We start from the raw sequence: 24,867 nt of genomic DNA on the forward strand, positions 1-24,867 counted from the left end.
TGAATCACAGCAAGTATTTTCAGCAGGTAATTGTAATTCAGCAAGTAAACCTTGCAGCAGCAAGCAGCTTCAGATTTTGCAAATAGGGCCCATCTTAGTTCTTCTTTCCCAACACTTACCATTGATTTTGTTTTCCTGTCCTATCTCACTGTTCAGGCTCTCAAGTACAATGCCCAAGGTGACCGTGGGTGTCCTTGCCTTGCTCCTGGTCTTAGGGGGAAAGCATGCGTTTTTTCACCATTGACGGTGACGTTAGCTGTCAGTTTTTTCACAGATGGCCTTTATCAGGTTGAGGAAATTCCCTTCTATTTCTAGTTGTCACGATTTTAACCTGAATGGGTGTCGAATTTTGTCAGATGCCTCTTCTGCAGCTACGACATGGTCATGGGTTTTTTTCTCTTTATTTTGTCAATGTGGTGAATCACATAGATGGATTTTCCAGTGTTAAACCAACCTTGCATTCCTGGCCATGACCACTTGGTGGTCACAATGTGCAATCCTTTGGATCCAATCTGGTGATGTTTTGTGAGGGGTCCTTGCATCTGTATTCGTGAGGGATATTGGTCTGTGGTTTTCTTTTTCTGCAACGTTTTTGACAGATTTTGCTTACACTGCCCTCATATAACAGGTGGGGAATATTCCTTCCTCCTCTGATGTCCGAGGTTGGATTCGTATTATTTGTCCCTTAAAAGCTTCGGGATAGGTTCTGAAGTAGAGTTGTCAGTACTTGCTGATGGATGGGATGCATGAGGGGGGAGGGTCAAGGGTGACCCCAAGGTTTGGGGCCTGGGCAAGCGGGGGACTTGTGGGGATGGATCCTGGGATGAGGAAAGCTGGGGAGGTGGCAGGCGGAAGGGGGAGCATCAGCTTGGGGCACATTAATTTGGGGTTCCTCTAAGACACGCAGTGGGTGTGGATCTGGTGCTTTGGGGGAGACAGAGGGGGCGCAGAGGTGGGGAAAAGGAACTCAGAAATTAGTGACAGGGTGGGGTCCAAAGGCATATCCGCCTGGATCCCAGGCTCCTGGTCAGCCCCCTCAGCCAGGGATGTTGTTTTCTCTCTGGGCTCTTCATTCCTGGGTGAGTCCTGACCCCTGCAGGCTCCAGTCAGCATGGCTTGGGGAAGGGACGGGGTGGGTCAAGGAGCTGACCTGGGCCCTGAACACAGGCAGAGAGCATGAAAAGACATGCGCTTTTCACCAGAGGACATTTATTGCACATATTGCACATCAGAGCCAAGAAGCTCCCGGTCTGATGGAATGGATGGGGCCGGGCAGGGGAGGGGGGCAGGCACTATTCCTGCAGACAGTGAGGGCTGCAGGTGGGCTTGGAGCTGGGGAGGAAGCGAGAAGCAGGAGGGTCAGACCCCCGGGGCGTCGCAATCCAACAGCCCCAGGGATCCAAGACCCCTCCCCCCCCCACCCCATTTGCAAAGTCAACAAAAGATTCTTCCTTTTACATCCATGTCCACGTCTGAGTCCAGGCGGAACTGGATTCCTCTCCTGCCTCACTGGCCAGCCATGGGGGGCTGCAGGGCTCTGCGGCATCACTGGTGCTCCAGGGTGGAGATGAGGGCTCCCCAGGTCTGTTGGTGGCAGGACCGGACCTGGTCGTGAGAACGGGGGAAGCTATTCCCTCCCAGCTCCTGGGGCCAGGTGGGCAGGCGGTTCCTTCCCCTGTTTGCTTCCCACCCACCTAGCTTTGGGTCTCAGTTTCTCACCCACGAGACAGCCTTCAGAGCACAGGAGGGATGTGGGGGCAGCCCACCCCCTGGGTTAGGATCCCGGCTGTGGGACCCAGTACACATTGCTCAGCCTCTCTGGGCCTTAGCTTCCTCATCTGTGAATGGGGATAAGGAAAGGGTTTGGGGTGGGGGGCTGAGTGAACCAGAAGGTGTACACATGGCCGCCTCTGTACACAAGCCTTTGTTCCAAGAGAACAAAGGTAGGAGCCGCAGGGCTTCTTGGCAAACTAAGCTCTGAATGCCACAACGTCACTCCTGCCGTATTCTTACCATTAAACCAAGTCCCCAGATTCCAAGGGGTGGAGAAACAGACTCCCCCTCCTGTGAGGGAAGCTGCAGGGAATTAGTGGCTGCACAAAGAGATCTACCTACCTCTCTGTTGAAAAGTTGCTTTGTATTGATATTTGGCTGGAGGAACCCGAGTTTCTCCAGCAGATCCCCCAGTGATGGGCAGCTAGGTTATTTACGGTCTTTTACAAATGAGGTCATAGTGACTCTCTAGGGTGGATACGGTTCAGTGGAACAAGCTCATCTTATCCCCCTTTCTGGGGAGTTCTGCCTGAGCCCCCAGGAGGTCAGGGTCTCCCTCTCTTGGGCCCCCGGAGCATCTTGTTCTCAGCCTCAGACTTGAACACGAAGATCTGTGCTCTTAACCAACTCCCCATCCAACAGTAGCCCAGTGCCCGGCCACAGAGTGGATACTGGATGACTTTTCCTGAGCTTAAGAGAGAAGGAATGGGACCTCAGAGAGGTTGGGACACTTACTCTCAGCCACACAGCAAGTGGTGGAAGGAGATTGGGGCCCCAGACTTTGTGGTCACAGAGAACTTTTGCGCTCACCGGCTGGGAGGTGAGGGGTGGGTGGAGAGTGGTCTGAAGCCTTTGAGGGCTGTTATGATGGAGCAGAGAGGCTCCCGAGACAAGCCTTGCTTTCTGTGCAACCTAAGCTGGGAGCTGGAAAGCCAGGTGTCCTTGTCCTTCTGTCCTGGCCCCTGGCTGCCCCGGGGCTCTAACGAGGTCTGATTAGCCTCCAGGCCTCACTGCTCCCTCACCCCACCTCACCCTACCCCGGGGTCCGGACCCCTGGGCCTTCTGACCCCGAGATCTGGGTCTCAGCCTTTGTGTCTCAGCCTCAGATAGGACAGGCTGGGTGTGTGGAGAGAACAGAGGCGCCGGTGCCCAGGTTCTCGGTCCCTCCACCGTGTGTCCCCCCTGCCGGAGTCGCGGTCCCCCGGCTGTTGAATGGGCACGGGAATTGCCCCCAAGAGCAGGACGCATCGGGTTGGATGTTGGCAGTTTGGGTGCGCCCAAGTTCTCTGTCACAGCCTTCCCTGGGGCTGTGACCCCAGCTAGCCCAGGCCCCCCTGCTGCCCAGCTGCTGGGGCTGAGGCCTCTGATGAGGGAGCGGGATGAGGCAGGGCCACCAGCTGGCAGGGAAGTGGGGCGGGAGGGATGAGCGCGGGACTTGGCTATGCGGCCCCACGACTAATCCCCGGCAGCAGGGCCACAGCAGAGCTCAGATCCCCGCGATAAGCCAGCTGCTTTCAGTTTATCTGGTGGCAACGATGGACAGGTAGCGTGGGGGCCATCCAGCCAGGTCCCCTTGTGCGGTGGGTTCCTGTGTGTCGCCAGCTGTTGGCAGAGGGGCCCTGGTCTACAGTTCCCGCCAGGACAACTCCCACTCACTCCCAGCCCCACTCGTCCTCACATGCACAGCGCTCCTGAGTGACAAATAGCAGACACGAGCCTGCTCTTAGCAGAGGGTGCCACAGAGATAGGGTCCTAATGAGGACACTGGGTTTAGGAAATGGGGCCAGGAGAAAGCCCTGCTTCCTGAGGATGGGCATGGGGACATTCATGACCATGGCCCCTGGAGTCGCCAGCTGAGGGGCAGGGGTGGGCGCTTCCTCTGAGTTGAGGCGGGAAGCAGGTTGGGCTAGGAGGTCGTGGGACCGGGCGGACAGCAAGGCTCCATCCAGTTTGTTCTTTGTGAGGTCACGGCTGTGCGGGGATGTGACAAAGAAGGACCTGGCTTTGGGGGAACCACTCGGGCCGGCGTACAGAGGCACTGAAGTGACAGGGCCTGCCGCTGAGAAGGCTGGCTGGGGGTCTGCATGCGCTGCGGCCCCAGGGGGGGCTCTGCAAAGGCTCCGGCCTCCACGTCCCGTGCCCTCACCTGGAGTGTGCACGCTCAGTCACCTCCGAGCCCCCCAGCCCTGGGCCTGGACCCCAGACGGCGCACAAACTCTGCTGGATGGACCGCATCCCTGGGGCCCAGGTCTTGTCAGAACACCAAGGCTGAAAGCCAGAGTCCAGGGCTCCTGGACACTTGAGGTTTGCAATTTTATAAAGAAAACAAAAACATAAGCTATACAAAAAGGAAAGTTCCATTCCTATGGGTGGCCCGAGTCCTGGAGGAGGGGCGGCCCCGGCCGCTAGGCGTCTTGCTGCTGGATGAAGGGGTTGGGGATGGCCTCCATGCCGTCCTGCGGGCAGATGAGCACCACAGAGGTGCCCCTGCACACCACCAGGCCCAGCTGCCGGGTGTCCTCCGTGAGCTTGTACTGGTCATCAGGGTCTGCGGAAGAAGAGGGGCGGCAGTGAGGCGGCGCGGGCTCAGAGGCCCAGGGGGGTGGGGAGGACAGGCCAAGGGCCCCATTCCCAAGCCAGCTGGCAGCCTCTCCCCGAGACGGACCATGAGGCTCAGGAAGAGCTCTGGAAACAGCCGCGTGCAGCCTGTCCTCCTTCTACAATGAGGACACAGCCCGGGGGACAGCGGAGACCGAGTTCTCAGATGGGCGGCAGAGAAAAACCCCATCTGCAGAATCTTGGAAGCCCTGCGGGGCCACCATTCACCCCCATGCCAACGGGCTGTTCACAGTGGGGCGAGGGGCCCGGGGAAGTGACGGCACGGAGGTCACGGCGGCGAGGCCTCCATTACTGTTACTGCACGATGGCGGGCTGGGGAGGCCCGACTTGGGGTGCGGCTCCCCACTCCCAGACCCCGCAGGATGACAGCTGTCCAAGCCTGCCCCTCCCCTCCCGGAACCGTGTGCATGCGTCAGGGCGTCTGTCCCAGGGCTGTTCTAGGGGTGAGAACAGGGCGCAGACTCAGCCAAGGAGTGAGCCAGGGCCCAGGTGGGAGCGGCCTCTGACGCAGGAACAGCAGCCATGCCTCCAGGGCTGCTCCGCCCGGGCCCGTCTAAGTGCAAGGCACACCCCAGCTCCCTTGGTTTTCCCTACAGCCCCACGAGGTGAGGCTGTCCTTTTCCAGAAAGTCATCCGCCCAAGGAGGCCAGGCCAGGATCCCAGCGGGCGAGGCTCTGGGCAGACTCAGTGGGCAGAGGGAAGAGGAGGGCAGAGCAAGAGGCCCCACGGGGTCACTCCCCCACAAAGAGGGCCTCTCCCTGGGGGCCCTTTGACACTTCTGTGCAGCTCCATTAACTCTTCACCAGACTAACGTGTGTCTCAACATCGACAGTCCCCAGAAAAGACACCCCTTCTCTCCTAGGCCTTGCGGTCCCCTTCATGCTACGGTCAGGCTGAGCTGGAGAACTTCCTGGCTGATGGGCAAGGGTTGGCCTGACCACCATGTGAAGGGCCTGGGGACCTGGGGGAACAGGGAATAACGGGGAGGGGGCCCTCTGTCAGCAGCCGGGGGTTAACACACAGGGACAGCAGGAGATAAGGGGGCAGGACGAGCCGCAGGGCAGCCGGCTTTCTCACGGCGGGTGCAGCATCTTTCCAGCCCCGCTGGGCACGCCTCAGCCCCAGCGGGTGCTCAGTGCTGGTAAGGAGTGGATCCGGAAAATACTCCACTTCCACCTCAGACCAAGTCCTGAGACGATGGTCTACTGAGCCTCACCGGGACAGCGGGAGATCCAACACATGTGTCAGCCGCGTGATCCACAAGGCACCACGTTCACACAGCCGTTGGGTGGCAGCGGAGCAGCTTTGGAACAAAGAGTAAGGAGGGCCCAGCGAGGACGCCTCCGAGCCCCACGGGCTGCACTCACCTCTCATGTACTCGATGGTGCCATCCAGCACGAGATTGAGCAGCGGGTCAAACCCTTTCAGGATTCCACTGGCTTGTCGGAACCACCGAGAAGAGAAGAGAGACAGACAGGCATTAAGATCAACGGTCATCCTGGGCAGATGCGAGCTGTGCCCGGGTGTCAGCACGTGAGATTGGGGTGCCCCCGCCGGTGAGGGGTCTCCCCAGCCGGATGCAGGTGTGGGAGCAGCCTCTCCAGGGACAGGACAGATGGGAGACCACGGGGGAAGCAAGGGAAGGGCTCCCAGACAGGGAGCAGTGACAGCGGACCCCAAAACCATCGCCACCACAATACAGTCAGCAAAATCCGCCTGCGCCTGTTTTGTAAACAGTTTAACTGGCACCTGGCCATGCTCATTTGTGAAATGTCGCCTGTGGCTGCTTTCCTGCTGCAATGGCAGAGTGGAGTAGCCGCGACAAGAGACCGTCTGGCCGGCACAGCTGCAAATATTTCCTGTGTGGTGTCCTAAAGAACAGGTCCACCAGCCCTGCCTGAGGGCGACACCCTGGCCCTCTTCCTCTCCTGCTCACCCTCCCCTGCAGAACAAAGACTGTGAAGGCACCCACCTAACGGGGTTACGGAGAGTGACAAATCCAGTAACACATCCAGGCACTTGGCCCCAGCCGGGCAGCGAGCCTGCACCCGCAGGTCTGCCCTCCTCACCAGGACGGGGGTGCAACAGGCGGGCAGGATGCTCAGAGCCAGCGTTCCCCCCCCCAACAGTGTGGGACGGGACCCACGATGGGACGTCAGTCTGCACTCAGGCTGCGACAGACACACTGCTTCATGGATCTCATTAACGTCCATGAGTCGGTGGACTTTCAGTGCATCTAAAGAGAGGCTATGCTGGGCAGGCCTGACCTGATAGGTGAGCCGTTAAAGGGATGGGCCCTTTCTGAAAAAAGAAAGTTCAAAAATGAGATTTTCCTGTTGGTCTTGAAGACGTGAAGTGCAGTGCTGTGGACAGAGTCTGCGGCAGGGGCAGTGAGCAGCCTCTAGGAGCCCAGGGGGTCCCTGGCCAACTCTTGGCAGAAAATGGGGACCCCAGGCTAAGAAGAGGACCCTGGGCCTGAGATGACAGGCTCTCAGACACACTCCTTTACGGCAACCTCGTCAGAGACCTGAGCCTGAGGCACCCAGAGTCTGGAACCACAGGCGCTGTGAGATAAAAACGTATGTTGTTTAAGTGTAGAAAACGAACACTAGCGCCTTGAGAAGCAAGAGCCCCATCTCTTCATACATCCCAGAGCCAACACGGTGCCAAGTGTTTGTTAAGATTCCGATCCTCGGGGGCTTCCCTGGTGGCGCAGTGGTTGAGAGTCCGCCTGCCAATGCAGGGGACATGGGTTTGAGCCCTGGTCTGGGAAGATGCCACATGCCACGGAGCAACTAAGCCTGTATGGCACAGCTACTGAGCCTGTGCTCAAGAGCCCACGAGCCATAACTACTGAGCCCTCGTGCCACAACTACTGAAGCCAGCGCGCCTAGAGCCTGTGCTCCACAACGAGAAGCCACCGCGATGAGAAGCCCACGCACCGCAACGAAGAGCAGCCCCTGCAGCTAGAGAAAGCCCGTGCGCAGCAACGAAGACCCAATGCCGCCAAAAAATAAACAAATAAATAAATAAATTTAATTAAAAAAAAAAGAAAAACACGTTACCTGCTTTAAACTTTAATCTCAGTGCCACTACTGAAGTAGGTGGAGTTAATAACCTCTGACAAATGAGGAGACTGAGGCTCAGAGAGGGTAGCAACTTGCCCAAAGTCCCACAGCCAGTGAGCTGGGGCTGTGCCATGGGCAGCGCTCCCCGCATAACCCTGCAGCATCATTCCTGCCGTCTTCGCATCAGACTCTAACAGCAAATTCAGAGTTAAAGCCTCACAATAACAACACAGAGCCGCAAACTGTGACAGGTGCTACCAGGAACTTATAACAACAGGGGCCTGAACTGGGGTGGAGGCGTGGGGGTCAGGGAAAGCTTCCCAGAGCAGTCGAGAGCTCCCTGCAGTACTCAGGTATAAAACGTTCATCCCGTTACCCTGGAACAACCGTGAACAAGGAAACGAGATTTGTTTTAAACAAACCCTTAAGGCAGCTTGGTGGAAACTGACCATAGGGCCGTGGTTCGCAACTGGGGCAATTCTGCCGCCCAGGGGACACTAGGCCATGTCTGGGACGTCACGACTAGGCGGCTCCTGGCACCGAGTGGGTGGGAGCAGGACGGCCCCCAACGGAGAAAAATGCGGCCCCAACGTGAGCAGCGCCGAGCCTGAGAAACCCTCAGGTGCAGGACGACCCGTGAGGAGCTGGGACAGCCGCCTGAGTGAGGCAGGACCCACAGGAAGCAGAGCCGTGAATCCCAGCCACTGTAGCTTCCGGTGAGGTTGGGGACCCTTTGCGTGCCTCAGTTTCCCCACCTGCAAAAGGGGCATAACCATTCCTACCTGCCGGCGCCGTCAGGCCAGCACGAGTTGTCCAAGCCTAGCGCTTAAAGCTCAGCCCAGGCATCCGTTATCGGTACCGCCGCCCGTTACTCCTCGTGGACCGTGGAAGGGGCGGGAGGAGGGGCCTCACCTTCTCGGCCTCCCTGGAACTTCACTCGGATCGTCTTGTCGATGTACTTGGACAGGTCCAAGATGCTCTCCTTCTTTTTCTTCTCTTTGTCCTGCAGGGGAAACAGAGCTCTGTGAGGCGGGGAGCGCGGCCGGACTCCGCCCCGCCAGCCCCGCCAGCCCCGCCAGCCCATCCAACCCCGACAGCGGCGCCAACCCCGCCAGCCGCGCCGCGCGCTCACCGCCATCTTGCCCGGCCGCGTCGCTGTGCGCAGGAGCCGCCGCCGCGCCCGTTGTACCCTGCCCCGCGCGCATGCGCTGCGGGCGCAAGGCGCCTGTGCGGCGCGGTGCGCCGGGGCGTTGCTGGGAAACATCTGGCGACGCCTGAGGCTGGGACCGGGCGACATGGCGGCGGCGGCGGCGGCGCTGGCGCGGCTCGCGGCGGCCTTCCTCCTCCTCGCGGCCCAGGTGAGGGCGGCGCTGACCCCGCCGGCCTCGCCGGCCGCGGTGCCCCGGCCCCTCGCCCCCCACCCCGGCCCCGCGCAGGATCCCGCCCGGCCCGGCCTGGGGCCAGTTTAGGGGATCCGCGCCCCGCGCGCGGGCGGCCCGCTGGCCCGGGGCTCGGTCGTGACCTTGCGGGCCTGTCCCCGGCCCGTCTCCCTTCCCCGCCTGGAAGTCCTTCTCAGCCACAGCGTCACCCGCTCCCGCCTCGGCCCCTGCTGGTCTGTCTCGGGGTCTCCCACCGCCGCCGGGGACGCCCCTCTCTGGCTCCGTGGCCTTGGCCGGGGGGCTACCCCTCTCTGAGCCTCAGTTTCCCCTTGAGTGCCATACTACTCCCTTTCCCCCTGGTTGTGGTAAACTGTCGAGCGCGGCACCCAGTGTCTGGTAGTGTCGGGAAGCGGCCAGGAGCCCAACCCTGGAGTGGGGTCGAATCGCCGCCCCATCTTTTGCTCCCGTGACCTTGGCAAGGGAGTTTCCCGCTTTGAGCGTCCGTTACTCATCTGCAAAAGGAAGATAAGTATACAGTGCAGAGTCAGCAAAACGATGTAGGGGAACACGAGCGCGCAGCATGCTACTTGTTTGTCACTAAACCTTCAGGGTCTCCAGTGCTAGCGGCTGGGGGGGGGGCGACCAGGAAATGGCTGATGTACGTTGTCATAAGCGCATCTTTTATTTCCAAATCCTCCCTCTCCCCGCCAGGTTCCACAGGTCAGGAAATACCCGCCCCTCAACAGCCCTACAAACTGGGCCGTTAACCTTGACCCTTCTGCTCCAGTGCCCCCACCTCTGCTCCAGGCGGTTGGCGTTCTCCCGTGGCTACTTTTGTCCAGTTCATTCTCAACACTGCAGGAGTGATCCCTTTCAAAGTGTGTCTTGTGGGCTTCCCTGGTGGCGCAGTTGTTGAGAGTCCGCCTGCCAATGCAGGGGACACGGGTTCGTGCCCTGGTCCGGGAGGATCCCACATGCCGTGGAGCGGCTGGGCCCGTGAGCCATGGCCGCTGAGCCTGTGCGTCCGGAGCCTGTGCTCCACAACGGGAGAGGCCACAAGAGTGAGAGGCCCGCGTACCGCAAAAAAAAAAAAAAAAAAGTGTGTCTTGTGTCCAGATGCGAGCCTTCTGGTGGCTTCCTGGCACATTTAGGAGGCCTTTGTGATCTGGCTGTCAGGAAGCTTCGCGTTCTCTCCAGCTCTAGTGTCTTGAAGGCACTCTGCTCGCTGGTCTCTGTTTCCCTGAATTCCCCGGTTATGCTTCTGGTCTCAGCTTAGCTGTCCCTCCCTCCCAGAAGCTCTCTGGGACGCCCCCTCCCCAGCTGCTTTGCCAGCCCCCTGTACTTCCCCCAGCCCTGTTCACTCATCTTCCCCAGCAGTCTGAGCATTTGGAGGCAGGGACTTTAAGCTCTCCAGATATTTCAAATGAGGGCCAAGCAATGGGACGCAGTTGTTCTAGGAATGCTTTTCAGAAGCAGAGGTGCCTGAGGGGCGATCTGAAGGATGAGTGGGCGTTTGCTAGGTCAAGAAGGTAGAGAAGGTTGTTGCAGGTGATGGGAGCAGGGCCGGAGGTGTGAGAGCTGATGATTTTTTTTTTAATAATAGATTTATTTATTTTAATTCTTATTGGGGTATAGTTGATTTACAATGTTGTGTTAGTTTCAGGCGTACAGCAAAGTGAATCTGTTATACATACATATATTCATTCTTTTTTTTATTATTTTTATTTTTTTATTAGTTTCTGCTTTATAACAAAGTGAATCAGTCATACATATACATCTGTTCCCACATCCCTTCCCTCATGCATCTCCCTCCCTCCCACCCTCCCCATCCCACCCCTCCAGCGGTCACAAAGCACCGAGCTGATCTCCCTGTGCTCTGCGGCTGCTTCCCACTATCTATCTACCTTACGTTTTGTAGTGTATATATGTCCATGCCTCTCTTTCGCTTTGTCACAGCTTACCCTTCCCCCTCCCCATATCCTCAAGTCCATTCTCAAGTAGGTCTGTGTCTTTATTCCCGTTTTACCCCTAGGTTCTTCATGACATTTTTAAAAAAATTCCGTATATATGTGTTAGCATACGGTATTTGTCTTTATCTTTCTGACTTACTTCACTCTGTATGACAGACTCTAGGTCTATCCACCTCATTACAAATAGCTCAGTTTCGTTTCTTTTTATGGCTGAGTAATATTCCATTGTATATATGTGCCACATCTTCTTTATCCATTCATCCGATGATGGACACTTAGTTCATTCTTTTTTAGATTCTTTTCCCATATAGGTCATTACAGAGTATTCAGAAGAATTCCCTGAGTATACAGTAGGTCCTTATTACTTATCTATTTTATATATAGTAGTGTGTATGTGTCAATCCCAGTCTTTCAATTTATCCCTCCCCCTTACCCCTCGAGAGCTGATGATTTACTTGGAGATGGTGAGGGTCCACTACAGCTGGCGTGTAGGATAATCCAATGGTTACACCTGAGGAAGGTGTCATCCCAGTGGAGGCCCTTCAGGTGCCCTTGCAGGGAAGGCCATGGAGGGAGCAGCAGTGGGAGTGGCTCCAGGCGTTGGGGGTAAAGGGCAGGCTGAACGTGTGGCTTCTCCGAGCTGGAGTCCAGGGGAGCAGACTGGGCTGGTCGGAGCTGGGTGCTGGGACATTTGGACTTTATTCCCAGCTGGCTGAGGATTTGGAACTTTACCCTGAGCGTGGGGAGCCAGGTAGAGTGTAGAAGCGAGTGGGAGAGCACCTGGGCCAGCCCTTCCCAGGACAGAACCCTGCATGTGGTTCTTCATGGCGCCCCGGTAAGGCCAGCTCTCCACGGGGCGGGAGGCTGATTGCTCACAGCTCGAAACTCATTCCCTACCATTCTGTGACCCTGCCCAGTTGCTGTAAGTTGTGCACATAACAGCCCATGTGGGGCCTGTTACTCGGCAGATCTGAACACAGTGGTGTTCTCCCTGCCTGCCCCCTCCGCCTGCCCCTTCACCCCTCCCACTTTCCTCCACCTAAGCTTCCCAGGTCCTAATTAGCCCCTTCTAGAATTCACCAAGTCTTAGGAAGACTGCTCCCCGTCTGGACCCCTTAGCTTCTTTCAGAGTCCCCTGACATGGATGCTTTCACCGTCATCTTGAAGCATAGTTTCCCTAAGAGTTCCTGAGCTCGATATGATTGTGGCGCATCGGGAGATGGCCTGTCCTCGGTAGCCCCAGCTGTTTCTCATCCTCCAAACTGGGATGGGCCGTGCTGGAAAGGGGTGGGGGGCACTCACAGCCCTGGGCCCTTTGGAGGAACTCCTCCTAGCCCTTTAACTCCCCGGGGAGGAGACAGTGTTCACGGCGAGACTGTGTTCTCGGGTGTTTGATACAAGCCCAGGCTTATTTCTTAACAGAAAGCCAGTTGTGCACGTGGTGAGGGGAGAGCTGTGAAGTGCGCCCTTGTGCTTCTCGGCGACTTTTTAAAAACAAATGCTTCTAGTCGTTCCCATTTTATACAACCGACAGTTTTCACCAGCAACTCGGATCCCATAGACCAGGGGTCAGCAAACATTTTCCAAAGGGCCAGACAGTATTTGTGGCTTTTCAGGCCACATGGCCTCTGTTGTAACTCCCCGGCTCTGCAGAGAGCAGCATAGGCCCTACCCTACGTTCAGCAACCAGGCAGACATGTTACGATAAAACTTTACTGACAAACACAGAAGGTGGGCCGGATTCGGCCTGGGGGTTGAGGGATCACAGAACCCCTGCAGTGGCCCAAGGTGGGGGCAGGGCAGGGCTGACCTGGGGTGGGGGCCCAGGGCTGGGCACTGTACTTGGGGGCAGCCTGGTGGGGAGAACCCGGAAGAGGGGGCTCCATGTCCTACCTCTGGTTGAGGGAACGAGGTTGGCCAGGCAGGGGCGGGTGGGGAGGATACCACGCTTCCCTCCCTTGAGCGCTGGTGGCAGTGCCCATGTGCCCTGCAAACACAGCCTCACTGAGCATACCCTGCAGCCCATTTGGCTGTCGGCACCTCACTCCAGGCGACAAACCAAAGCGCTGGGCAGGGGCAGTGGGGGCCCCGGTTTCTCTCCACGCCGCCAGCAGATGTGGGCCTGTGGGGAGAAGCTCCCGGAGCGGCTGGGCCCCGTTACGCATTCACAGAGGGCCTGGCCTTCTGAGCTGGTCTGTGCCCCAGGCCTGCTGTCGGGGCCACGGCCCCTCGGGACCCCAGCTGAGTCGGAGCACCACCGCCTGTAACTTGGGAAGGCCAGATGGGGGTGGGGGTCTGTCCCTGCACAGACAGGCTACTGCCTGTTGTCACCGAGGGGTGCAGTCTCTGTCTCGGCCTCCGGGCGGTACAGAGGGACAGCCCTGGGAGCCAGAGTGTGCAGAGTTGGGGTCCACTTGGACCCCTCCAGCTCCAAGAAGCCAAGGGGCTGGGGTGGGCCCAGGCCCCTGTGGGCATGGCATGGCCAGGCTCCCTGCTGAAGGCCCTCTCTGGGACCCCTCCTCCCTCGCAGGTCCCACAGCCCCGGGGAGCAGCCCAGACCTGGGCCAGACAGCGTGAGACCCGCTGGGGCTGAGGTCCTCGCGGGGGCTCCGTAGCTGAGCCCGGCCTATAGGAGGAAGCAGCCCCGTCAGGGACGCAGCGGTCCAGGCGGGAGAGGGACGAGCAGGCAGGGGGGACACTCGTGTGCGGTACTGGTTTGTCATGTAGATAAAGCCGCTCCCAGGCCCTGGCCACCCCGCTGCCCTCAGCGGAGGGGCTGGAGTTCCAAGGACTCTGGGCCTGCCCCTCTACCCCACTCTGAATTCACACTGGGAGCAAAGGCCCCGATGGCCCGTGTGCCCAGCCCGCCCTGTCCTCCGCAGTCAGCCAGCTGCCGTCGACCTTGCTCCATGTCAGAGCGGGCGGGGTCCATGTGGACTCTGTGGGACCCTCCACGAGCAGCCTGCTGCCTGGCGGGCCTGGGCAGGAGGAACTGGAGGCCTTGTCGCCCTCCTGGGAGTAGTGGGCCAGGAAGCCGGGCACTTCTGCTGCCCGTGCCCATCGGGAGCGCTGCTCTACTTGCTCGGGACGTGCTGGGGAGGAGGTTCTGTCAGCTGCCTGGGCCCTGCTGGGGTCGTGGTGACGCCATCTGTCACGAAGACCCCCTGCCCAGAGCAGCCCTGCCTCTCGCACTGTCCACGTCTTGCCGCGCGTCCGAGCAGGGAAGGCCAAGGTTCTGACCCAGGGGTTCCCACCGACCTGTGGCCCAGCAGGTGCTGGTCACGTGACCCGGGCTCCACCGCCCCCTTTCTGCCCTGAGCCTGCTGGCCTCGCTGGGTGGGGGCCTGTCGGCTGTTTTCCCGGGAGCCCGTCGGGGAGCCTGGAACCTGCTGGGGCACCGCTGACTCTCCCCGTCCCCTTCTTGCCTTATGGCAGTGGCGTGGGGCTCTTGTTCTCGCTGTAGTCCCAGGAGGACTCCCCCGCTTCTGCCGCTGGAGCCCCAGGGAGGGGACCCGACACGGCCACTGTCAGCGCCCAGGTCTCCCTGAGGCGGCTCAGCCCTGCCCTCCTCCTCGTGCCCCCGCTAAGACGTGACAGGTGTACCCCGCCTGTGCTGTCGGAACGACCAGGCCGTGCTGTGGGCCGGCCTCGTGTCGGCTCTCTGACCGATGCCCCCCGTCCAGGTGGCCTGTGAGTATGGCATGGTGCACGTGGTGTCCGAGACTGGGGGCCCCAAAGGCAAAGACTACTGCATCCTCTACAACCCGCAGTGGGCCCACCTGCCGCTCGACCTCAGCAAAGCAGTGAGTACCGGCCAGCGCGGGCGCCCCCTCCCGACGCAGGGTCTTGTCTGTCCTGCTTGCCGCCCTCCCTCCACTCCTCCCCTGGGTCTCCCGAGGGCCTCTGGAGGACGGGTCTTGCGGAGAGCCATTGAGGATGGAGGAAGGGCCTCTGCTGGGAAACGGAGGTGGGATGTGTCCCCAGAGGAGCTCCCCAAACTCTCGGGGCCCGGGTTTCCTCCGTCATAAATAAAAGATGTCAGGGCGCTGCTGAGGGCCAGCCCCTGGTGGGGACGCCGGCCAGGCTCCCCCCACCACCCGTCCGTGCTGGGCTGGGGCGGCTGGTGAGAGGAGTGACGGGAGGGGCCGTACCCGGCCCCATCTTTGGGGTAGCCCGGACGGTCTGCTCCCTGCTCTGGCCTCACTCCTCCCAGAGGGACTCAGGGTGCCCAGTGCCTGGCTTGGCGGGTGGAACGAAGGCCAGCGCTCCCGCCCGCGCCTTGTGCTGTTTGTGACGGGCTCGAGAGAGGCGGAGAGCGTTCCTGAGCACACGCCGCCCTGTACCCCTCCCGTCTGCCTTGTGCTCGGGGTGGGTGTGCGCACACGCTTGTGCACGTGCGTGTGTGTGCGCGCGTGTGTGCAGGGCTGAGACCCTGTGGGCTTGAGGTGAGGCTGCGTAGGGGCGGTGGTCGCTGCAGCGGCCTCCGCCGACCTGTCTCCCCGAGGACGCTGTGTGCCCCGGCTCCCCTGGAGCGGCTCACGTGAAGGCCACCCTCCTGCAGTCTCTTCTGCAGGTGCGGGACTGGACGACCTCCGTGCTCTGCTCTCCGGCCGACCTGCCTGCCAAAGGCTTCAGTAACCAGATCCCCCTGGTGGCGCGGGGGAACTGCACCTTCTACGAGAAAGTGCGGCTGGCCCAGGGCAGCGGGGCGCGTGGGCTGCTCATCATCAGCAAGGAGACGCTGGTGCGGCCGCCGGGCCCCTCCTGGGCAGCTGGGGGCCCTGGGGGGCAGGGTCGGGCCAGGGTAGACGAAGAGTCTGGTTTCCTACCTGTGGCCTTGGAGGGGCCCTGTCCCAGGGCGGTGCTGGGGTCCGACAAGGCCTGGGGCGGAGCTCTGGGCCTGCCACCTGAGGAGCGGGTGGCGTGGGCCGCGTGCCACCCTCTCTCTCAGGCCCTTCAGGGCTGACCGGTGTCACCCAAGCCCAGGGTTGAGAGGGGAGGGGAGCTTGCCCTTCCCCAGAGGGAGGGGCCGAGCCCGCAGGCCTGCCCTAAAGGCGGTGTGGCCCTCCCACCTGGCCCCCGAGGACCCCGACATACACGCAGGACTCCTCCGCCCCCTCGGGGAGAGCTGGCACCGTGGGCCGCGCCGTCAGGAGCGCTTGGCGGCCTGCCCTGCCCTGGGTGGGCCTTGCTAAGCCGTCCAGCCGCCCTCTCCCCGCCTCCCCCAGGTCCCCCCAGGAGGCAACAAGACGCAGTACGACGAGATCGGCATTCCTGTGGCCCTGCTCAGCTACAAAGACATGCTGGACATTTTCGAGGTAGGCTCGTCCCCAATCCTGTCTGCAGCTGGGCCCAGGGCCTGAGGACACGGTGTGCCCGCAGTGCTGTGAATGTCAGGAATGGAGACCCCAGCCCTCCCCTATGCCAGAGACCCTGAGTGTCCCCCGCTGCTCGGGCCTGCCCGGCCCCTCGCCCAGCCCGGCCCTGTCTGACCAGAGACCGGTGCGTCGTTGATTTGGGGAGCTGGGTCTGGAGCAGGCGAGCTGCAGCACACAGCGACACGGGGATGGCCAGGTTCCCCCCTGCAGGCTTCGCGTCTCCCCCAAGGGACCCACCGGCCGTCTCCGGGCCGCTTCCCAGGCCACGTCCCCCCTCGTTCACTCATGTGTGTCTGGGGGTAGGGTCTGTGTTCCTGCACGCGCGCGGCCATGTCTCCCACCCTGTGTGAAGCTCGTCCCGGCAGAGCCCGCTTCTCTGGGGTCAGGAGTAGCGGGTGAGGGCGTGGGGTGAGGCGGGATCTCCCGGCCCCTGGCTCCTCGAGCGGGCCAGCCTCGGCCCTCTGGGTGGTGAGGGCACGGGTGGGCACGGGTGGGCCCCCCCGACCTTAGCTCTCTTGTGTTCCCTGAGGCAGACGTTTGGCCGGGTGGTACGGGCGGCGCTGTTCGCCCCCAAGGAGCCCATGCTGGACTACAACATGGTCATCATCTTCCTCATGGCTGTGGGCACCGTTGCCCTCGGAGGCTACTGGGCCGGGAGCCGGGACGTGAGGAAGTGAGTGGCCTGCGCGTGTGCACGCGTCCCGGATGGGCAGCCCTAATGCTGGGCAAGTAACCACGAGAGTCCGCACGCCCAGAGAGCCTTCTGGAAAACAGCTGCTATAAACACCCGGGAGACCCGTTGAAAGCCCCGCGGGCCCTGCTCCCCATGATTCTGTCCTGCCCTCAGGGTTCCCGGCCCGGGCCCAGCCCGGCAGGGGCATCCACGGGAGAGCTCGCCCCTGCCGCCCAGGGTAGGGCGGTGGTGGGGTTGGTGCAGGGCCAGGGTCCAGGGTGGCCCCCATGCGGCCACCACAGCTTGGCCCTGGGGACCGGAGCCCCACCTCAGCAGGACTGGCTCCGTCGGGGGCGACCCCAAGTACACATGGTGGGCAGGGACGGGGAACTGGCCGACGGGGCAGGTGATGGTGGTCACCTCCGGGCAAGCTGTCCCTCAGCCTGTCCTTCCCCATCTCTGTGGCCCTTGGCCCCCGGGAGCGGTGCCAGCTGGTAGGGCGTCCCCCAGCCCGTTCTCGTCTTTCAAGGAGGTACATGAAACACAAGCGGGATGACGGGCCCGAGAAGCACGAGGACGAGGCCGTGGACGTGACGCCCGTCATGATTTGCGTGTTTGTGGTCATGTGCTGCTCCACGCTGGTGCTGCTTTACCACTTCTACGACCAGCTCGGTGGGTCCCCGTCGCCGGCTCTCAGGGCGTCGGGTGAGGGGGGGAGTCCAGGGGCCGTGTGGTGGGCGGTGGCTGGAGGCCCTTGTTGCTGGCTCACCAGGAGGGGCCTGGGGCTACCCCTTCCTTCCCATGGGGCGGTCACCCTGCCAGGGAGTGAGGCACAGAGCCCTCCTTCAGGCTCCCCTTACCGCCCGCCCCGCCCTGCAGTCTACGTCATCATTGGCATCTTCTGCCTGGCCTCCTCCACGGGCCTGTACAGCTGCCTGTCACCGCTCCTCCAGAGGCTGCCGTTCTGCAGATGCAGGTGAGCCCCCGGGCGACCCCCACCTGCTCGCGGGGGTCTCCCTCTGCTGCCACGTGGCCTGTCCGCCCCCACCTCCCGTTACCCGGCTCCCGGAGGCTCCACAGCTTTGCTGAGGCCGAGGACCCTCACCCTCCGGAGCCCTCGGTCAGTCTGGCATGATGCAGGTGTTACAGCAGGCGCCCACTCCATGCTGGCTGGGGGCTCACGGCCCCACCTCCAGCCCCTGGGTGGGCCTCCCTCCCCCGGCCTCCCGTCCTGGGTCAGGGCCCATGGGATCCCTCAGGGTACACCGCTGGGGGCAGCAGGCGGGCAGTGCTGCTGATCCAGGCTCCGAAGGTTCCCTGCGGTCAGGGGTCTGGTCTGGTTCTCGTGGGGCAGGTGGGAAACGGAAGGGTTTAGATGAGGTCCGACGGGGGTCAGGAAGCTTGGTTCAGGGGGGTTGGGGGAGGGCCTGGAGCAGGGCGGGCTGTGCGAGAGGGGTCACAGCACCCGACGGAGGGCTCCTGCGGGTGAGGTCTGCTTCCCCCACGGCCCTGCCCCTGCCCGCTCTGCCCTGCCCTGCCCTTGGGAGCCTCCCTTCTAGAAATAAAAGGTGAGGGATGGTGAGTTTAACAGATAAGGTAAAGGAGAGGAAGGGGCAGGGCCAGGGGTGGCCCTTGGGAGCAGAGCCTGGCGGACAGCAGGAGGACAGACGGGGAGGCCGCGGGCTTTTGGGCAGGAGTTGAGCTGACCCTCCGGGCGCTGGGCAGAGGCGGGGCTGTGAGGGTCAGAGGCCGCTGACCTCCCCACCCGCCTGCCCGCCCTCAGGGTCCCCGACAACAGCCTGCCCTACTTCCACAAGCGCCCTCAGGTCCGCACGCTGCTCCTGGCGCTGCTGTGCGTGGCCGTCAGTGTGGTGTGGGGCGTCTTCCGGAACGAGGACCAGTGAGTGCAGCCCTGGAGGCCCTGCTGGGGGTGGGTGCAGCTGTCCTCGGGTGCTCTGACCTCCCCGCGACTCCCCGAGCCCTCCGCTCGGGGCGCCTGGAGCCGGGCCAGCTCCCGGTTATGAAAGGCTCTCCTGTCAGTGCTCTGGACGCAGTGGCTGCACGCCGTCCAGGCCTGGCCCTGGCTGCCCTGTGGCTTGTCCGGTGCCCCGGGATCTGCGATCGCAATCTGGGCGTGAGATGCCGCCGGCACTGCTGCCCGGGCGCCGAGCCGTGTGCTCCAGGGCAGCCTGGACGTGGCCTGGCGCCGCTCGGCCGCCGCTCCGTTGTGGTGCCCGCCTGCCTGCTTAGCTAGCTCTGCTTCTCCCAACACCCACCCCCCGGGGGGCCTCCCCCGCAAGGCAGCGCGCCACTGCCTGCCGTCACTGACACCATCTGGCACTTTCTCTGAGCTTCTCCCGGGGCAGTTAAACGCTCTTGGCTGTGCTGCTGTTTGGAGCTACAACAGATTTAACTGGCAGAAGGAAAGCGTGAAAATATTTTGAGTCCTTTGTACACAAAGAGAATAAGGACGCTCACGGTTAAATCCAAGCCAGAAGGCTCGCTCCTTCGCATAAAAGTAGAACAGGCCACGGTTTCTGCCATGTCTGGGTGCCCACGTGGCCTCAGTGAACCTTCCCTGCTCTCACCAGCACCCTGGCCCAGAGAGGTTCTCATCCTGCGCTCAGATGAAGCTCTGATGAGTCTTGAGGGGCAGGGAGGATGGGGCCGGCTGTGGGGCCGTTTCCCAGCTGGGAGCCTCATCACATGCGGCTTCATCACACAGCTTTGACTTCCCAATTCGGAAGTGGCCCCAGCAAGGGTGGCGCCCTGCTTCCCAGGACTCCAGATGATGTCCTCAGGGCCCCAAGCCCCTATTTCCCCAGAGACTGTGTGGCATTTGGCTGGGTGGGTACAAGTTTTGCTTTTCTGAATTGCTTAAAAGATTTTTTTTTTATTTTTTGCGGTATGCGGGCCTCTCACTGTTGTGGCCTCTCCCGTTGCAGAGCACAGGCTCCAGACACGCAGGCTCGGTGGCCATGGCTCACGGGCCCAGCCGCTCCGCGGCCTGTGGGATCTTCCCGGACCGGGGCATGAACCCGTGTCCCCTGCATCGGCAGGCAGACTCTCAACCACTGTGCCACCAGGGAAGCCCTTAAAAGATATTTTTGAGGGACTTCCCTGGCGGTCCAGTGGTTAGGACTCCACGCTCTCACTACTGAGGGCCCGGGTTCCATTTCTAGTAGGGGAGCTCGGATCCCACAAGCCCCGCGGCACGGCCAGAAAAAAAAAAAATTTTTTTTTTTTTTTAAGAAATTTGAATCCGCTGGATGCATGGCCCCCCCTCGCCCTGCACCCCCTGCCCCGGGCTGTGATCTGGGTGGGAGAGCCGCTGCTGCAGAGGGACAGAGACCCTGGCACGTGCCCGCCTTTCTCTGGCCGTGGCGTCAGGGTTGGGGGGTCGGTTTACCTCCTGCTCCTACTGGCCGTTGCTGCCCCTCCTGTCCCCCCATGGGCCTCAGGACGTCGGCCGCTGCCTTTGTCTGCATAAGGGTCTCTGCGGCTCGTCTGGGCGCTGGGCAGCTTGAACTTGGCGGCTGAGGCTTCCAGGGCTGGGGAGGGGCCTGGCAGGCGGAGGTTCTTGGTGGACACCCCGCCTGAGGGTGGCTGCGTTGCCTTCCAGGTGGGCTTGGATCCTTCAGGATGCGCTGGGCATTGCCTTCTGCCTCTACACCTTGAAAACCATCCGCCTCCCCACGTTCAAGGTGAGGGCCCCTCGTGGTGGCGGGGGCGCTCTGCGGACGAGGGGACGGGGTCTCTTGGGGTCAGCCCCGTGCCCGCCAGCCACGCAGCCCTGCCCAGGGCCTTCCACTCTGAGCCTGGCCCTGTGTGGGCTGTGTGGTCTTGGCTCATCCGTCCCTCTGGCCACCCTCTTGGGGACAGGGCTTAAGGATCAGTGCAGAGTTGTCTCCCGGCGTGGCGGCAGCGTCTGTGACCGCTGGCCGAGGGGACACCCGGGCGGGTGCGCGCAGCAGGGCTGCCTCCTTGCTGGTGAGGTGAACAGAGGAGGGGAAACCAGATGAAACCAAGGGGGCAGAAGCACAGTGCTCGGGACCCTGGGCCAAGGCCCGACCCTAGCAGGAGGAACCTAGAAACACACAGGCAAACGTGAAGCCGGGCGTCACCTGCCCAGACCTGCAGCTGGCCGGTCGCAGCTGTGTCTCTCTTCAGCGTCCCATCAGAAAGTCGCCCTCCCTGAGCCTCCGGCCTGACATTACCTCCAGGGCACTGAAGGTCAGGCTGCCCGTGCTGTGCTGAGACTTTCTCCTAAAGGCTTTGTCCCCACAGGGAAACTCTGAGCCTTGGGAGAGGCAGGGACACGTCCTGGAGGGTCTGTGCATCTGGGACCCGGGGCGGGGCGGGGTGGAGGGCAGAGCCGGTGGAGGTCCCCGAGCACAGCCCTCAGGACGCCCCGTTCCTAGGCTTGCACGCTGCTGCTGCTGGTGCTGTTCATCTACGACGTCTTCTTCGTGTTCATCACACCCTTCCTGACCAAGGTGGGCTCTGGGCCCCGCCCACCCCCCCGCCCTGGCCCCCACGTTCCCCTGTCTGACGCAGTCCGCCTTCTCTTAGAGTGGGAACAGCATCATGGTGGAGGTGGCAACCGGGCCGTCGGACTCGGCCACACACGAGAAGGTACGTGGTGCCCACGGCCGAGGTGCTGAGCAGGTGGAGCGAGCGCGTGCTGGCGGGTCCTGGACACGCTGTCCTTTCCCCCCAGCTGCCCATGGTGCTCAAGGTGCCCAGACTCAACGCCTCGCCGCTGGCCCTGTGTGACCGGCCCTTCTCCCTCCTGGGCTTCGGGGACATCCTGGTCCCAGGTACTGGGGCCGGGCTTGGGTGGCCCGGGTGCCCTTGGGGGTGTCAGGCCACAGGGGCTGGTGGGCAGAGGCAGAGCTGAGCCAGTGGGGCCTGGGGGGCAGGGAGGAGGTCCCCCGGAGGTGCTGTCCCAGCCGCATTGCCCCCAGGGTCCCCCTCTGGGCCCCTCCCCACACCGGGCAGCCTCTGAGCTGGGGTTTGCGCTCGCCGGAGGTCTGGTTACCTGCCAGGAGTCGAGGGTGGTGCCGGGCCAGCTCCCTCCTGAGCCGGGAGGAACGCACGGTGCCTGGTCCCTCCGGGGAAACCCCCGGTGCCTGGCTGGGGCTGCGGCCCGGCCTCTGCCCACGGCCTCCCTCCCGCAGGGCTGCTCGTGGCCTACTGCCACCGCTTCGACATCCAGGTGCAGTCCTCCAGGGTCTACTTCGTGGCCTGCACCATCGGTAAGCCCGCTGCCCCGGGGGCTCGGCCGTGCCCCGTCCTCCGCCGCGGGGTGGTAGGGGACAGGCCTGCACCCGCGTCACAGGCCTCCTTGTCACTTTCCACGGTGGTCGTTGTTTCTCTTTTCTTTGGTCTTCTTTGTCTTCATCTTTCTTCCTTTGTCTTCTGTTTGTTTCCTTTGTTACTAAAGCCATTTACACCAAAGGGATGTTTTCTCATTTTCTGTTGAGTCCAATCATTTCTAAAAATGTCCAAACCAGTTCTCTTGTCCTGCTGGGTCAGCTCTTCAGGACGAGCAGGGGTGCAGAGCGCACAGGCCCCGCCAGCTGACACAGGTGAGGGGAGGCCCCGCCATGGCCCCCAGCAGTGCCAGGCGGACGCAGGCCAGCCTTCCCGGCGTACTTTGGGCCGTTGCCGTCCGCCCCTTCCCACCGGGTTCCTGAAGGTCCAGACACGTGCTCCCCGCCCCTGCCCCCTGGGTTCACACTCCATGATTAGCTCGTCCAGATGCGCCTGCAGAGCTTTTCTCCGTGTGAACCACAGTTTGTCAAATTGTCCTCTAGTTCCCGTCACTGAAACCCTGTAGTTGGCTCGGTTGAATCACTTCTTTAGGACCGGTGGCTAGTCCACAGCCAATAAGCGGGAACTCTCCCTGCACAAGCCTATCGCTTGGAAACCTGGAGGTAAGGAGCAGGGCAGGCAGCCCGAGCAGACGCAGGTGCTGGAGACGGGGCTCGTTGCCTCGGAGGGGATGTGCCAGTCAACGGTGTCTTTCTTTGTAACTCTTCACCTGGGAGTAATTGCACGTGTTCGGCTGCAAGGTTAATACAGTGAGCCCCGCGCCGCTGCGCTCAGGCCGACCCCTCTAACTCCTCCTCGTGTGTGCTGTGTTGTATGTCCGTCCCTGTGCTCTACGTGCGCGGGGGTCTTTATACGTTGGACTCACACATCCCTAAATAACACACGCTATTTTATGCTGAATGGTGAGCAGGAAGTGTGGACGCTTCTCACCGCTCAGTGCTTTCATGCGGTCACAACTCAGTTATGAAAGGTGTGATTTCCTAATTCTGTACCTACGTTACTTCAGTTCAAATTACTTTTCTAACTAGAGGCTTACAAAAATGAGACACTGGGGCACGTCTGCAGCTCCTCCAGCCACTCCCGGGACTCCAGGCCTTCCCATAGCGGCTGCCCGCTTCCTCTCCCCAGTCTGGCGGCTGGGACCTCGCTCCCTCCTCTTTCCCTGCTGACCCCGGCGTGCACTCTCGCCTGCCAGCATCCGGGAAGATGTGGGTGGGGAGGACCCGCTGGCCTGGCCCGTGGGTCACGGCCACGGCCCTGGCACGAGCTCTGCGTCTCCTGCCCCTGTGAGCAGTGGGTGGTGAGCCTGGGACTGGCCAGGGTAACATGCTGCCTGTCTCCTTCCGCAGCCTACGGCATCGGTCTCCTGGTGACGTTCATGGCGCTGGCCCTCATGCAGCGCGGCCAGCCTGCCCTCCTCTACCTGGTGCCCTGCACACTCGTCACCAGCTGCGCCCTGGCGCTCTGGCGCAGGGAGCTGGGCATGTTCTGGACGGGCAGCGGCTTTACGGTGAATACCAGTTTGCTATGAATGTCTGCGAGAAATAATAGCCTAATAAGCCCTAACTAGAGTTAAAGTTGAGTAAGACCTCCTAGCGTTACAACTAAACCCCGCAGCCCGCGTCCCGTCTGTGGAAGGTTTTGCTTTGGGTGTGGCGCTCCTGTGGCTGCAGGGCGGGGAGGGGTACACGTGCTAGTGGTGTGGCTCAGGGTGACGCTGCTGCCCCGCTGCTAACCCATTTGGTTGGATTGGTTGGACTTGGGGTTCCAGCTACTTCTGTCGCGGGCAGGGGGCGGGCCGGGCCTTGTTCTTGTCTGAAACTGAAGAGGCCACTCCCCGTGCAGCGCAGGGTGACCGCTGTATCCCCGCAACTCAAGGGCGTTCCGGGCCTGCGGGGTCTCTAGTGGGCCCTGTTAGGAAACCCATCCTGCCCTGATGGGGGCTCTGAGCACTTCCGGCGTGTGTGTAACTTGTTCGCATAGATGTGAACACGCTGTGCACGTGGTGTGACTGTTGTGACCTGGTGAGTCGGGAAGGCTTCCTGGGCTCAGTGCCCACCGTCCCCAAAGGTCTCCCTCCTGGCAGGCGTTGGCTTTGCTGCAGAGCGGGTGGATTGGTTCTGGAAGGTTCCGGAGGGAGAGCAAGCCAGAGAGGGCAGGGCGGGGCCCTCCTGGGGCCCTGATGCGGTGCTGGTGCTGGCTGGCGAGCGCGGCTCCTTCCTGGGCCCGGAGCCCCCACGCGGCTCCGCCAACCCGGGCCTCTTTCCTCCCTCCCCAAGAAGGACCTACCTCAGTCGCCGTGGGCGCCCGCCTCCGCCGACGGCCCACAGCCCAAGGCGGACTCCGCCGACGGCCCGCAGCCCCCGGCGGACTCCGACGCCGCCCCCTCCCGGCAGCCTCCCGGCCAAGAAGCGGCCCCATCCCCTCCGCCCGCGGAGCAGCCCCTGGAGCCGTCCGCGCCCGAGGAGAGCGAGGCCGGCGCGCCCCCCCAGGAGCCCGAGAGTCCGGCCGGCCTGGCCTCCGGCCCCTCGGCCTAGGGGAGGGCACAGACTCGGCCCCCGCACCCCGGGACTGGACCCACGCGGCCCTCAACTTGGTGCTCTGGTCTGGCCGATGCGCACGTCCTGCTCCAACCCGGCCACACCCCGGACCCCAGCCCTGCCCCGAGCT

At 61.8% G+C, this 24,867-nt stretch overlaps 2 protein-coding genes across 6 annotated transcripts; one reads left to right on the forward strand and one right to left on the reverse strand.

The window, feature by feature from the left end:
• Nucleotides 1-4,072: 4,072 nt before the first annotated feature.
• LSM7 (LSM7 homolog, U6 small nuclear RNA and mRNA degradation associated) lies at nt 4,073-8,757 on the reverse strand (the record flags this gene model as incomplete). The annotated part of the gene is made up of 4 exons (XM_081233840.1): nt 4,073-4,321; nt 5,760-5,831; nt 8,373-8,463; nt 8,593-8,757. 4 exons carry the CDS (start codon nt 8,755-8,757, stop codon nt 4,179-4,181), a joined length of 471 nt encoding a protein of 156 aa, XP_081089966.1. The 3' UTR covers nt 4,073-4,178.
• SPPL2B (signal peptide peptidase like 2B) lies at nt 7,846-24,867 on the forward strand. Of its 5 annotated transcripts, none has more exons than XM_081233836.1 (15): nt 7,846-8,176; nt 14,493-14,612; nt 15,371-15,553; nt 16,038-16,127; nt 16,721-16,860; nt 17,390-17,565; nt 17,740-17,836; nt 18,644-18,760; nt 20,483-20,564; nt 21,282-21,356; nt 21,433-21,495; nt 21,581-21,680; nt 22,041-22,118; nt 23,547-23,707; nt 24,477-24,867. In XM_081233836.1, exons 2-15 carry the CDS (start codon nt 14,511-14,513, stop codon nt 24,732-24,734), a joined length of 1,722 nt encoding a protein of 573 aa, XP_081089962.1. In that variant the 5' UTR covers nt 7,846-8,176; nt 14,493-14,510; the 3' UTR covers nt 24,735-24,867. The 5 variants fall into 5 exon arrangements, with proteins under 5 accessions (XP_081089962.1, XP_081089963.1, XP_081089960.1 ...); XM_081233837.1 differs by lacking the exon at nt 7,846-8,176 and adding an exon at nt 8,711-8,818; XM_081233834.1 differs by lacking the exon at nt 7,846-8,176 and adding an exon at nt 8,711-8,818 and having other exon boundaries at nt 24,480-24,867.

This window comes from Mesoplodon bidens, assembly GCF_964165515.1.
Source record: "Mesoplodon bidens genome assembly, chromosome: 4".
NCBI classification, from domain to species: Eukaryota; Metazoa; Chordata; class Mammalia; order Artiodactyla; family Ziphiidae; genus Mesoplodon; species Mesoplodon bidens.

Bases quoted from the DNA above. Each gene is read 5' to 3' on its own strand.
- SPPL2B (XM_081233837.1), top strand. From the start codon at position 8,756: ATGGCGGCGGCGGCGGCGGCGCTGGCGCGGCTCGCGGCGGCCTTCCTC. The intron at 17,566-17,739 runs GTGAGGGGGGGA...CCCGCCCTGCAG, and splicing joins GCCGGCTCTCAGGGCGTCGG to TCTACGTCATCATTGGCATC. The intron at 21,681-22,040 runs GTACTGGGGCCG...TCCCTCCCGCAG, and splicing joins CGGGGACATCCTGGTCCCAG to GGCTGCTCGTGGCCTACTGC.